Below are 14,283 nucleotides of genomic sequence, written 5' to 3' on the forward strand. Positions count from 1 at the left end.
TTTTTCAGGATTTTGATCTTGATATCCGTCTTTTCACACTGAGGACAATTTAGGGATTCAAACACAACTATTAAAGAAGGTTCAAACATTCACTGATGCTCCAAAAGGAAACACGATGCATTAAGCTTTTTACATTTGAAGATCGAGGTACATTTTACTTAATTTGGCTTCTGAGAACTGCTCGGGACTTTTTCAAATTAAATTGAAATTATTCACATTTTCACAGATTCTGAAAAAAGATTCACAAACTTATATATATATATATATATATATATATATATATATATATATATATATATATATATATATATATATATATATATATATAAAATGGATTTGTGGGCACAGGGTGATTAAAACAAACGAAATGTCTTGATGTTCAGAATTGTTGTTTGCCTGCATCTGGTTAGGATAAAAAGTGTTAGCTTTAAATAGCTGACAAACAGTCTGTCGATGCTGTTTTGTTTCCCATAATTATTGTATCAATATCGTAAAGCGCTATGACGCTAACATTCTCGTGTTCGCTCATTCTGCGCCGTATTATCTGCAGATTTTCATCACTGTAATTTTGATGCTGTCACAATGTGGACTGAACAATAATTCCCTGTGCACACTTGCTGCAAAAGTTCAAGTTGTAGTCACTGGATGTTTGTGCAAGAAACGGAGATCAGAATGGCCCACGGCCCATCAGGAGGAGGGTTAGCGGGTGCCTGTGCGTTTGTGTGGATATTTCATTTTGGCAGCGTCGAGTTACTCATTGTGCCCCCGTGAATGGCAGCAGGGTTGAGTTCCTGGGGAGTCCCAGACCTCGCTGCCAGTGGAATGTGTGGCGCTGTTGTTTGTTACTTTGTGAGTTGCCTGGACCACTGCCCCCTCCGCCGTCTTCCAAAAAAACATTCATCCCAGAGTGGCTGGGAGGAGACGGCGTGGTGTATAAGCCCACTCCACTGCCCTCGAAACACCATTTTATTAGACGACTAGATCAAACCAGACCAAACACAAGGCACGGAAACTTCTTGATGCCTAGAGACGGTCCTTTAGGCTGAATGTAATGTTTTGATCTTGTTTTTTTGGACATTGAGAGAATGAAGTGATCATTTTGACAACTCTCACATGCTGCTAGCCGGCAGTTCTAACCAATAACTTTTTCTCTCTTTTCCTCTCAGATTTTCCTGTGGGAGCAGAATTTAGAGCAGTTCCACATGGATCTATTTCGGTTTCGCTGTTACCTGTCCAGCCTGCAGGGCGGCGAGCTTCCCAACCCCAAACGCCTGCTGGCCTTCGCCTCCCGACCCACCAAACTGGCCATGGGCCGACTGGGCATCTTTTCGGTCTCTTCTTTCCATGCACTGGTGATTATTCCTCAATTTTTCCATAATTTTTTGCTAAAATTTGAATTCTGGTATTTCTTCCTCTGGTATGTATATATATATATATATATATATATATTTATATATATATATAGTATATATAACATTCTATTATAATATATATAGTATATATATATTATAATAGTTTGTTATATATACTTTTTAATTAATTGGAATTAATTGTAAATAATAACATTTTAAATAACTATATATTTTTTTCTTTTTTTGTTGCACATATATTCCATAATGCACACACACACACACACACACACACACACACACACACACACTTATTATGCAATAATATTATATTATATTTAATATATTTTGTATTAATTTGAATTAATTAAAAATAATGAATCTTTAAATAAATACTTATATATTTTTTATTCTTTTTTTGCACATATTTGCATATTTATCCCATAATGCACACACCATGTACACTATATATCTGGTTTCTTTTGCTCAACTTACATTCAAATACAATATATATATATATATATATATATATATATATATATATATATATATATATATATATATATATATATATATATATATATATATATATATAATAATTTGTATATTATATATTGTATTTGAATGTGAGTTGAGTAAAAGAAACCAGAAACAAAAAAACAAAGTTATACAATCCATTGTTGTCAAATTTTTGTGAAAATAATATTAAATAAAACAAATTTTTTGAGCTTTCAGTCTTTCTCCTTTCAAGCAGACATAGAACACATCTCCCTGGTGGTGTAAAGAGACTTACTTTGTCTGATCCGTTTTTAAACATTTGGTATCTCATGTAATTCAAGAAGTATCATTGCTTAGAAACCCACATCAAGAGCATTTGTATTGCTCTATTTTTACCCCGAATGTATGTATTAACCTGGTTCCCTCCCACCTGTCAGTGTTGGTGTACGTGGGTAATGGATTTTGGCATAAAAAGCAACAGTAGTTGAAAGGTTGGTCGGTGTATTTGCAGTTGGATGTGGGCCACGGCTCCGGCTAATCAATACCATCCATCCTCAGATTCGCCTCCAGTCCTGGCGTTCTTTGTAGGAGCTGGAGGACGCTGGGATACTGGGAGATTTTATTTTTGTCCTTGCATCTTGGATGAATTTTTTTTGGGTGGAGGGGGTGGGGATGTTCTTCAGTATTCACATTTTGAGAGGATGGAGAGAGAGGATAAGTGTTGAGTCCAAATGAAGTGCTGTTGGCCCTTGTGCTGTTTTTCCCGAATAATAGCTTGGTTCAGAGCAGTTGAGAGGGTTTTTGAAGCAGCCGGAGTGCTTTTCTCCATCGGGAGACCCAGAAATGCCACAGCGCGTTCAACACAACGAGCGTGTATAATTTTTGAATGACACTGAAAAGAACTCGCCAAACACTTCACTAACCTTTAAAATTCATCTGGACCCGAGTGACCACAGGAAGAAAGACTTTTTTTGTGTGTTTGCTTATTGCTTAATGAATATTTGTGTTCATTTATTTCTAAATGTGACGGTTTTCGATTTTGGTCGAGAAAGTCTCATCTGCCAACTGTTTTTGCTGAAAAATCTTACCGAAAATAAGAAGTTAATTATAATAGACTGAATGCAATTTACTCTGAAAATTGTGTAATGGTTATGTCTTCTCAGGACTGTTGGCATTCATTAAATACACACTGTTGTGCTCCTGCTTTCCTATTCGATCAGTCATTTAAATGCAGGAGAGCTCCAGAAAATGCACTGATGCAGTCACCATTAATAATAATCAACATTTGTGAGCTTTGTGTTTGCTGATTGAAAAGTCTCAGATCAGGATTCGATCAGGGCTGTGGTTTCCAAAAGCATTGTAAGCCTAAGTAGATGGTAAAACCATTGCCACTAATGGTCTTTGATCAACTTAGCTCACAATGCTTTTGAGAAAGGCAGCCCAGTTTTTCTGCTTATAATCAGGTATTTCGAATGTGGTAGCTGCCGGTCGTTAGCTGGTGCAAGCTTGTAAATCATCTTAAACCAACAACAAACCAGCTACCAGCTGGTCATAGGAATTTTGGAACATGTTTACCATCTAGCAGCACTAATGACTGGTTTAGACCAGATCTTAACCAATCAACACCAGCAAATTACCATTTTAGACCAGCTAATGGCCTTTTTAGACTAGTTGATGACTAACATGCACTACTAATGACTGGTTTATACCAGCTAATGACCAGTATTGAACAAGGCATGATCACTTTAGACCAATGGCCAGTTTAGACCAGCTCATGACCCATTTAAACCAGCTCATGACCAGTTTAGACCAGCTCATGACCCATTTATACCAGTTTAAACCAGCTCATGACCAGTTTAGACCAGCTCATGACCCATTAATATCAGTTTAGACCAGCTCTTGATCGGTTTAATCCACCTCATGACCCATTTATACCAGTTTAGACCAGCTCTTGACCAGTTTAGACCAGCTTATGACCAGTTTAGACCAGCTCTTGACCTGTTTAGACCAGTTTATGACCCATTAATATCAGTTCAGACCAGATCTTGATCGGTTTAGTCCAGCTCATTACCCATTTATACCAGTTTAGATCAGCTCATGACCAGTTTATATCAATTCATGAGTCATGACCCATTTATAACAGTTTAGACCAGCTCATGACCAGGTTATGCCAACTCATGACCCAGTTATACCAGTTTAGACCAGCTCATGACCAGGTTATGCCAACTCATGACCCAGTTATACCAGTTTAGACCAGCTCATGACCAGGTTATGCCAACTCATGACCCAGTTATACCAGTTTAGACCAGCTCATGACCAGGTTATGCCAACTCATGACCCAGTTATACCAGTTTAGACCAGCTCATGACCAGTTTAGATCAGCTCATGACCCCTTTATACCAGGTTAGACCAGCTCTTGACCAGTTCAGACCAGTTCATGACCGGTTTAGATCAGCTCATGACCAGTTTAGACCAGCTCATGACCGGTTTAGATCAGCTCATGACCAGTTTAGACCAGCTCATGACCGGTTTAGATCAGCTCATGACCAGTTTAGACCAGCTCATGACCGCTTTAGATCAGCTCATGACCCCTTTATACCAGTTTAGACCAGCTCATGACCCATTCATACCAGTTTATAGCAGCTCATGACAGGTTTAGACCAGCTCATGACCAGGTTATACCATTTTATGACCCATTTATACCAGTTTATACCAGCTCATGACCAGTTTAGACCAGCTCATGACCCATTTTTACCAGTTTAGACCAGCTCATGACCGGTTTAGATCAGCTCATGACCCCTTTATGCCAGTTTAGACCAGCTCATGACCCATTTATACCAGTTTAGACCAGCTCATGACCAGGTTATACCATTTTATGACCCATTTATACAAGATTAGACCAGCAGATGACCTGACCAGGTTACACCAACTAATGACCCATTTATAACAGTTTAGACCAGCTCATGACCAGGTTATACCAACTCATGACCCATTTATACCAGTTTAGACAAGCTCATGACAAATTTATACCAGCTCACGAACAGTTTGCACCTCTAATGACCTGTTTCGACCAGTTAATAGTAATAATCAGTTTAAACTAACAACTTATTCTGAACCACGCTTTGAATGAAGCTCATGAATATCATTGAGAACGAGAGTTTTGCCCAGCAGTTGTGTTTATATCTCAGACTCCTGCTAGGAGCAGTCTAGTCAGTTTGATCGCTGGGACACATACTATGAATGTTGTTCCCGTACCTCATGCAGCTGTTTTATGTCTGTAGGTGGCGGCTCGCACTGAGAGCGGCGTGAGGCGTCGGACACAGGCGATGTCACGCTCAACCAGCAAACGCAAGAGTCGCTTCTCCTCACTATGGGGTCTAGACACCCACTCCAAGAGAAAGAGTAAAGGTCATCCCAGCATTAACCAGGTAAACACACATACACACACACACACACACACATACTCAATTCCCACAGTGCTTTCTTCCTGAATGCCTAAATGCACATTTATTTACATGCTTGGCTGGTTAACCAGTGAATCTTGCATGTTTAGACAAACCAGCATCCCTTGTAAAGAACATGCATAAAAGGCCCTGTTTACACCTGGTTACTTCATGCGTTTCAGTGCATCTGAATTGTTAAACCTCTACACTTGGTCACATGCATTTTTCTAAAAGCAGTGAAAAAAACAGATATAACCGGCATTATATCATCAGCTAATTTTAAAAGAGCGGCATCAACACTGTGAAGATAATTTGCACAATTTAGACCAGCTAATGACCAATTCATACCAGCTTATGACAACTTTAGACTGGTTGTTGACCAGTTTAGACCAGCTAGTGACTGGTTTAGAGCAGCTCATGACGAGATAAGACCACCTCATGACGAGTTTAAACCAGCTAGTGACTGGTTTAGACCACCTCATGACAAGTTTAAACTAGCTAGTGACTGGTTTAGACCAGCTCATGACGAGATAAGACCACCTCATGACGAGTTTAAACCAGCTAGTGACTGGTTTAGACCAGCTCATGACAAGTTTAAACTAGCTAGTGACTGGTTTAGACCAGCTCATGACGAGTTTAAACCAGCTAGTGACTGGTTTAGACCAGCTCATGACAAGTTTAAACTAGCTAGTGACTGGTTTAGACCAGCTCATGACGAGTTTAAACCAGCTAGTGACTGGTTTAGACCACCTCATGACAAGTTTAAACTAGCTAGTGACTGGTTTAGACCAGCTCATGACGAGATAAGACCACCTCATGACGAGTTTAAACCAGCTAGTGACTGGTTTAGACCAGCTCATGACAAGTTTAAACTAGCTAGTGACTGGTTTAGACCAGCTCATGACGAGATAAGACCACCTCATGACGAGTTTAAACCAGCTAGTGACTGGTTTAGACCAGCTCATGACCAGATTAGACCACCTCATGACGAGTTTAAACCAGCTAGTGACTGGTTTAGACCAGCTCATGACCAGATTAGACCAGCTAGGGACTGGTTTAGTGCAGCTCATTACCAGATTAGACTGGGTCATGACCAGTTTAGACCAGCTAGTGACTGGTTTAGACCAGCTCATGACCAGATTAGACCAGCTAGTGACTGGTTTTGTGCAGCTCATGACCAGATTAGACCACCTCATGATGAGTTTAGACCAGCTAGTGACTGGTTTAGACCAGTTCATGACCAGATTAGACCACCTCATGATGAGTTTAGACCAGCTAGTGACTGGTTTAGACCAGCTCATGACCAGATTAGACCAGCTAGTGACTGGTTTAGACCAGTTCATGACCAGATTAGACCACCTCATGATGAGTTTAGACCAGCTAGTGACTGGTTTAGACCAGCTCATGACCAGATTAGACCACCTCATGATGAGTTTAGACCAGCTAGTGACTGGATAGACCAGCTCATGACCAGATTAGACCAGCTCATGACCAGATCTAGACCACCTCATGATGAGTTTAGACCAGCTAGTGACTGGTTTAGACCAGCTCATGACCAGATTAGACCAGCTAGTGACTGGTTTAGACCAGCTCATGACCAGATTAGACTAGGTCATGACCAGTTTAGACCAGCTATTACACTTGTATTTTTTACAATTGGATAGCTATCCTATCAGAGAAAATGCATTAAGTGACCAGATGTAAACAGGCCCATTAACACAACATGTGATGGTCAGCAGCTATGCCACTCTTTTTAAGAAGGAGATCAAATGCATGCAACGTTTTGTTGGTTTATCAGGTTACATGTTCCTCCTAGTATATTTTAGTATTGTGGGTCCCTGTGCTGAAGCTTGATGCTGTTTTTAAACAGGTCTTTGCTGAAGGAGATGATCCAGTTAAAAGTCCTCTAGAAGGAATGTTTGAGGGTTCTTCTAGTGAGACAACGGTAAGAAACATGCATCATCCCTTGCTATACAACACTATATATAAGTGGCAAAACACACAATCCAATATAAACCCACTGCACCAAATCAGAGCTGCCCTGTTCAGAGAGATGCACTCTGGGACAGATCTCTGGAGTGAGTTGGCAGTGGTGTGGGCGTATATTCATTCCTGGCGTTGGTGGAGATGTAGGCTTTCGCTCAGCCGGGCAGGGAGGAACAGTAGATGGTTGTGCTATAATTTACTGGCCTGGGCTGCAGAAGTGCTGATGTTCTGATTCACTCACTCAATGTTTCGATCCAATATGACTTCTGACCTGTAATGCTGCCTGAATCATAATCATACACTGTTTGTTCATTGGCCAGAGGAGAACTGGCTCCCCGATATGATTTCAATTTAAAATGTGTTTTCCTGTATTCCTGTGATCAAAGCTGAATTTTCAGCATCATTACTCCTGTCTTCAGTGTCTCATGATCCTTCAGAAATCAGTATAATATGAGGATTTGCTGCTCAAGAAACATTTCTGATTATTATCAGTTGAAAACTGTTTAAACTTTTGTGGAAACTTTTGATCAGTTTAATACATCCTTGAAAAAGATGTTAAAAATGATGTTTGATGTTGGAATTTGAATATCAAGTTAAGCGCATTGCATTGTGAGAAATTGTACAGTATGCTCTGTACATTTTGGCAAGCGTTAATATAGCAGAAATAATATAGGAGTATACTAGTATGATATTCCATGTATATCTTAATGGTCGCACTTTATATCAGGTGTCTTTGACTACTATGTACTTACATAAAAAAATAACATATTTACATTTACATTTATGCATTTAGCAGACGCTTTTATCCAAAGTGACTTACATCTCAGGATAACAGGAAGCGATGCGTCAAGAAGAGGCAACGAAACACAAAAAGTGCCCCAAATACCAAGATTTGTACACCGCTCAGAGTAGCAAAAACCAGAAAAGGGAAGAAGAAAGGAGAGATAGAGGAAGAAAGAGTTTTTTTTTTAATGTAAGATTAAGTGCTGATGGAAGAGATGAGTTTTTACCTGTCTTTTGAATGAAGCGAGTGATTCTGTCGTGCGTATGGAGGACGGAAGATCGTTCCACCAACCAGGAACAATGAAAGAAAACGTTTTAGAGAGGGATTTCATGCCTCTCTGTGATGGTACCACAAGCCTTCTCTCATTAGCTGAGCAAAGGCTTCTGGTGGGGGTGTAGACTCGTAGGAGTGAGTCGAGGTATGCGGGTGCTTAGCTTGTGGAAGATCCATGAGCAAGAGTCAGGGCTTTGAATTTGATCCGGGCAGCGAGTGGTAGCCAATGCAGAGAGATTAATAGAGGTGTGACATGAGCCCTTTTGGGCTCATTGAATACAAGACGTGCTGCAGCGTTCTGGATCATTTGCAGCGGTTTGATTGCACAAGATGGAAGTCCAGCCAGAAGCGCATTGCAATAGTCAAGTCTAGAAATGACCAGGGCTTGGACAAGAAGCTGTGTTGCATGCTCCGTAAGGAACGGTCTGATTTTCCTGATATTGTGCAATGCAAACCTGCATGACCGAGCTGTCTTTGAGACGTGGACTTTGAAGGACAGCTGGTCATCAAAGATTACTCCAAGATTTCTGACTGACCCTGAAGGAGTAATCAAACACGAACCTAGCTGGATGGTAAAATCGTGTTGTATGGTGGGATTAGCAGGGAAAACAAGCAGTTCAGTCTTTGCTAGATTGAGCTGCAGGTGATGTTTTTTCATCCATGCTGAGATGAACACATATTGTGTTCATGTTGTATTTGAAAACACTTGTGGCTGCGGTTGAGGTGGATATGTTAAGGTTAGGAACATGTTTTGTGGTTTGGGTAGGTTTAAGGTTGGTAAAATTAATTACAGCTGTAATATCATGCTGGTATTTCTTTTTAAAGAAGTGCAGTATACAAACATACACCGATCTGGCATAACATTATGACCACTGTAAGGTGAAGCGAATAACACTGATTAGATTAAAACACTGTGGGTGGGCTACATTAGGCAGCAAGTGAACATTTTGACCTCAAAGTTGATGTGTTAGAAGCAGGAAAAATGGCCAAGCATAAGGATTTGAGTGAGGGTCAAATTATAACGGCTAGACGACTGGGTCAGAGCATCTCCAAAACTGCAGCTCTTGTGGACTGTTCCCGGTCTGCAGTGGTCAGTATCCATCAAAAGTGCTCCAAGGAAGGAACAGTGGAGAACAGGGTCATGGGCGGCCAAGGCTCATTGATACACGTGGGGAGTGGCCCGGTCTGATTTATCACCATCCTAATGAATGTTACTTTGACACGTACCACTTAGCTAAGCATTGTTATAGACAATAAATAATACATTTAAATAGGATATAGTAGTTTAAAGACACCTTATAATGTGGGACCATCTTATTTTTTATGCTTGAAAATATTAGCATATGTTGCACCTAAGATAGGCGATGAGTTTTTAGAAACGATGAGATGAGAATGATCATTTCACATGATTAATAGCATCCCGTTCACAGCTGTGTCTTTCATTCATCACACTACAGAAAGACACCAAAACCCCAGTGAAAGGTCTGCCAAGACCCAGCACGGATCATGACATCTGGTCCAGAGACCACCTCACTCCATCATGGGTGTTGCTGCCAAACGACCAGCCCGTGTTAGCCATCATCCATCCCGGAGAGTCGGCCCTCGACATGCTGGAAACGATCTGCAAGGTAACGCCAAATCTTTCTGGCGCAAGAAACGTTCTTCGTTCTATGTCAGTGCCAGATTTTTACATTCAGAGAGTTGCGTCAGTCTTCAGGGAATTGAATATCAGTTTGAAGGTCACTGGTGTAGTAGTAAACTCACATGTTCCTCAAAGCGTCCCTCGGGGGATTTTTTTAAAGACTCGAGCATGTGTGCACGCCGTTAAAAGCATTTTATTCGCTTTCCTATTGCTACAGAGCTGCATGGAAACGCGCTGCATCCTGTCTGATATGAGCATTTGGACCTTTTTAGCGTGTGATTCCTGTCCATCTGGCCCTCTAAGAAGAAGACACAGCCCAGTAACATGTCATCCACTAAATGTGTGTCTCTGTCTCAGGCTCACCAACTGGACGGCACCAAACACTACGTGCGGCTTAAGTTCCTCATTGAGACCCGAGTGCAGTTCTACATCCCCAAACCGGAGGAGGATATTTATGATCTGGTAGGTTTGGAGTTACACTCGCTCTCCCACCCGCTGGTTAGATGCTCTCTCATTACTTTCATCCTGCTGGGACATCACACTTCATCCAAACACGCTTTCTCTTCCTCTCTCCTTCTCGATCTGATAGCAATTTCTTTCTGTGGAATACAAAAGGAGATGTTTTGCTGATCCCATTTCCCATCACCTCTCCCTTTGACCTAAAAAGCATGTCTGCTATGGAATTACTTTCTGCTTTTAAAGCCTTTTCCCTCTGCACTGCATCCATCCTCCTTTAACTTCTGTTCAGCTTCCTCATTTATTATGTTTTGAGTGTCCAGGTCAGACGCAATCGATCAAACAGGAACATAAAGTTCTTTGCCTGAGAAATGTGATCTGTATTCTGTCACTCTCTGCCTTTAATACCGTCCCGTGTGTGTTGTTTATGCTCTTTGAATGTGGAGTATCACAGTTCTGTTCAGTGGAATATTAATGTGTCTTCTTTACAGCTGTATAAGGAAATCGAGCTGTGCTGTAAGATCAGGAAGGTGATCCAGTTTGATCGGGATGAATCCTGCATGATCGGATACGGTGAGAGCCAGAAATGTGTTGTCATCTTCATGAAATCATGTCTGTTATATGACCTACCTGTTTATACTGGGGACTTTAAAATGGTAACTGGAAATGATGGGTGTTCACAGATATTATTTCTTTATTAAAATATTCTTTATGAAAAATCTGCCCACTCACATGAGCAGCTTAATATCTTGCAGTCGCCTCAAGCGGGACGACATGATGTTCAATCTCAGTAACCTACGTGTTTTTACACACTTTAGTTTACAGAATATACTGAATATAATGACTGAAAACGTCACTTTTACATGATTCCACATCCACGACACTTGATGTCCATATAAGTCGTAGCAGTGCTTTAGTGTTATATTTAGTATTAGTTACACTACTATAGTATTCATTAATATTTTAATATTCATTAAAATAATCATTAATATTCATTAATTTTTTTTTTTTGTGCTTTTGTCATTTTGACTAGTTTTTATATTTCTATTTAGCTTGAATTTATTTAAATTTATTCTATTGAGGTTTAGTAATATTAGTACCTCAAAAACTCATTTAGTTACCAAGGCAAAAATTCTGACCTTTGAATTTTTCTTTTCTTTTCTTTTCTTTTCTTTTCTTTTCTTTTCTTTTCTTTTCTTTTCTTTTCTTTTCTTTTCTTTTCTTTTCTTTTCTTTTCTTTTCTTTTCTTTTCTTTTCTTTTCTTTTCTTCAATAATATTTTCAAATGAGCTTTTATTCTTAAATGTTCCTTTTCATTTAGTTTATAGTTTTAGCAATTGTACATGTGCTTTTTTATATTTATTTTTAGCTTTAATTTATTAAAATTTGTAATTTGTAAAACTTTTTTACACTCTTTTTCTCATCTTTTTAATTTTTTTTATATTTATTTATTTATTTATTTATTATTATTATTTTTATTATTTTTAATTTAATTTAATTTAATTTAATTGTGTTATTTTTTATTTTATTTTATTTTATTTAGTTTTATTTTATTTTATTTTATTTTATTTTATTTTATTCTCTTTTATTCTCTTTTATTCTCTTTTATTCTCTTTTACTTTATTCTCTTTTTATTAATTTAGATACCAAGGCAAAACGTTGTCTTTTTAAGCTCTATTTTGTCATCTAATATATATTTTTTCTTCTATATTTTACATATTTAGTTACCAAGGCAAAATTGTGTCTTGTTAAACTCTATTTCTCATCTAATATTTTATTTTATTTTATTTTATTTTATTTTATTTTATTTTATTTTATTTTATTTTATTTTATTTCAATTACCAAAAGCGATTTTTAATAGTTTTAATTTTACAATAACATGTGATCAAAGGCGATGTTTATTTTATTTTTGCAGTTTTTGTATTTAATTGTATTTATTACAATTACTAAATGCACCTATAATAAAAAATGTAAAGAAAATAACCTGAAAATAAATAATCCTGAAGACCATATGCTAATTTATACACACATACACATCTGTGGTGGTAGCAGTTAAAGGGATAGTACACCAAAAAATTACATTCCACAATAACTTATTTTATGCTCCATTAAAAACGGAAAGTTCAAACGGCTTTAAAATGACATGACTGAGAGTAAATGATGACAGCATTTATATTTTTGTGTGAACAGACCTTTTAAATGTGACCCTCGAAGACTTCTCCATGATTGTACTCGATTATGACGTCTGTCATGTGATGTCTCTCACAGGTTTCTCTATCTCTGTGGTGGAGGAGGACAGCGTGCAGCAGCTCTATATCACTGACGTGAGAGCTGGAGGATTAGCGTTCGCTAAAGGTTCATTAGTTCTTTCACCTCCTAATTACATTCTCTTTCTCTTTTTTACCCCCGTCTCTTGGTTTGTTCTTTTCTTTTTCTTTCTCACACGCACACCATCTCTCTCTGTCTGTTCAGCTTCTTCTTAGGAATCAAGCTGTACGTAATTACTGTGATATCTATGCTGTGCTCCTGGTGTTATGTAACATGTTGTCAGCTCTATGGGGTTTTTGAGAGCCAAAGATTGCCGATTTATTCTCGGCCTCTCTAAACTCTGAATAATGACAAAAGATGGAAGGAATCGGAGAGACGATTAAAGTCGGATACACTGATGTGCCATACTTTAAGCTCACCTGCATGAAGAAAGCAATGCATTAAAAGGAAAAATATCATGCAAAACAGGATTTTGTAGAAAAAATTCAGGATTTAGAATTGTGTAGAGCATTTACCACAGACACATTGCACAGAGAAACTTTAAATGTACAGTAAAATGGCTCATTCAATTCGGAAATCAAAGTTTAGAGCACTCTGCATAAATTATTTTTAATTGAAGTGAACTATATTACCATATTAAATGAATTATAGGCATATGTACACTCATCATTTCGCTTACTCGCTTCACTAATAAGTGGATTTGAGCGAAAAATATAGCGTACGGCCCCTTTAAATGATCATCAAAGCAGGCTTATGGACATCCAGACACTGTCTTCATGCTGAATAAGACCCTGGTCTCTCTGAGTGATGTCTGGGTGATCAGTGTGGCAGGATCAGGTCTGACTGGCTTATTGCTGACATTTCACATCGACCAGAGAACTGGGTCAGACCCTCAAGCTGAAGGGAAGTGGCGAGGCAAGTGGAAAAGCTAGAGACAATCTCTTTTTTTATTGCATCTATTTATCTATTTGGATGCTGGTCTTCACATTAGTGAGGACAGGATATGTTATATTACTGTTGTGATATATTTCAAAGTTAAACAGTATATTTAAGAAGGCAAAATGTTGATTTTATATGTTGGGGTTAGTACATGTTTTAAAGTTTAAGGGCCCTATTTTAACGATCTGAGCGCATGATCTAAAGCGCACTGCGGAAGTTCACGTAGGGCGTTTCTGAATCCACTTTTGCTAGTTTAATGACAGGGAAAAGGGTCGTTGCGCCAGACGCATGGTTCAAAAGGATTGTGCCTAGCTTCGTAATGAGTCATGGGTGTGTTTTGGGCTTAACGTGCAATAAGCCAATCAGAGTCTCATCTCCCATTCCCTTTAAAAGCCAGTTGCACTCGCACCATGGCGGATTCACTATTTACATCGTGGAATTTACAAGCGGAAAGACTGACCGCTTCTCCAGAGAGGAATCCTTTTTTTTTGTTATATTTAAAAATGTTTATGTGCTGCAGTGCGTCCCTGTGTAAGTAATAAGCAGGGTGGGTGTACCTATGTTGTGCACTGCACATTTGCACATTCATATAGACACATATTACTAAGGTGGCCTTTAAATAACACAAAAACTACTGCACTATTGA

General features: G+C 38.7%; 1 protein-coding gene across 5 annotated transcripts in view; it reads left to right on the forward strand.

Moving 5' to 3' along the window:
• Positions 1-14,283, forward strand: part of tiam1b (TIAM Rac1 associated GEF 1b) — a 114,276-nt gene that overhangs the window by 69,243 nt on the left and 30,750 nt on the right. For 3 of the 5 annotated variants that reach the window (XM_067451292.1, XM_067451298.1, XM_067451293.1), the window contains exons 8-14: positions 1,167-1,352; positions 5,129-5,275; positions 7,161-7,235; positions 9,791-9,961; positions 10,333-10,437; positions 10,923-11,004; positions 12,699-12,785. In XM_067451292.1, the coding sequence (XP_067307393.1) occupies positions 1,167-1,352; positions 5,129-5,275; positions 7,161-7,235; positions 9,791-9,961; positions 10,333-10,437; positions 10,923-11,004; positions 12,699-12,785 (853 nt within the window). Of the gene's footprint in view, positions 1-939; positions 1,049-1,166; positions 1,353-5,128; positions 5,276-7,160; positions 7,236-9,790; positions 9,962-10,332; positions 10,438-10,922; positions 11,005-12,698; positions 12,786-14,283 lie in introns of those variants that run through there. The other 2 variants (XM_067451296.1, XM_067451294.1) reach the window with 2 other exon arrangements.

This window comes from Pseudorasbora parva, chromosome 8 (genome assembly GCF_024679245.1).
Source record: "Pseudorasbora parva isolate DD20220531a chromosome 8, ASM2467924v1, whole genome shotgun sequence".
In the NCBI taxonomy this organism is placed as follows: domain Eukaryota; kingdom Metazoa; phylum Chordata; class Actinopteri; order Cypriniformes; family Gobionidae; genus Pseudorasbora; species Pseudorasbora parva.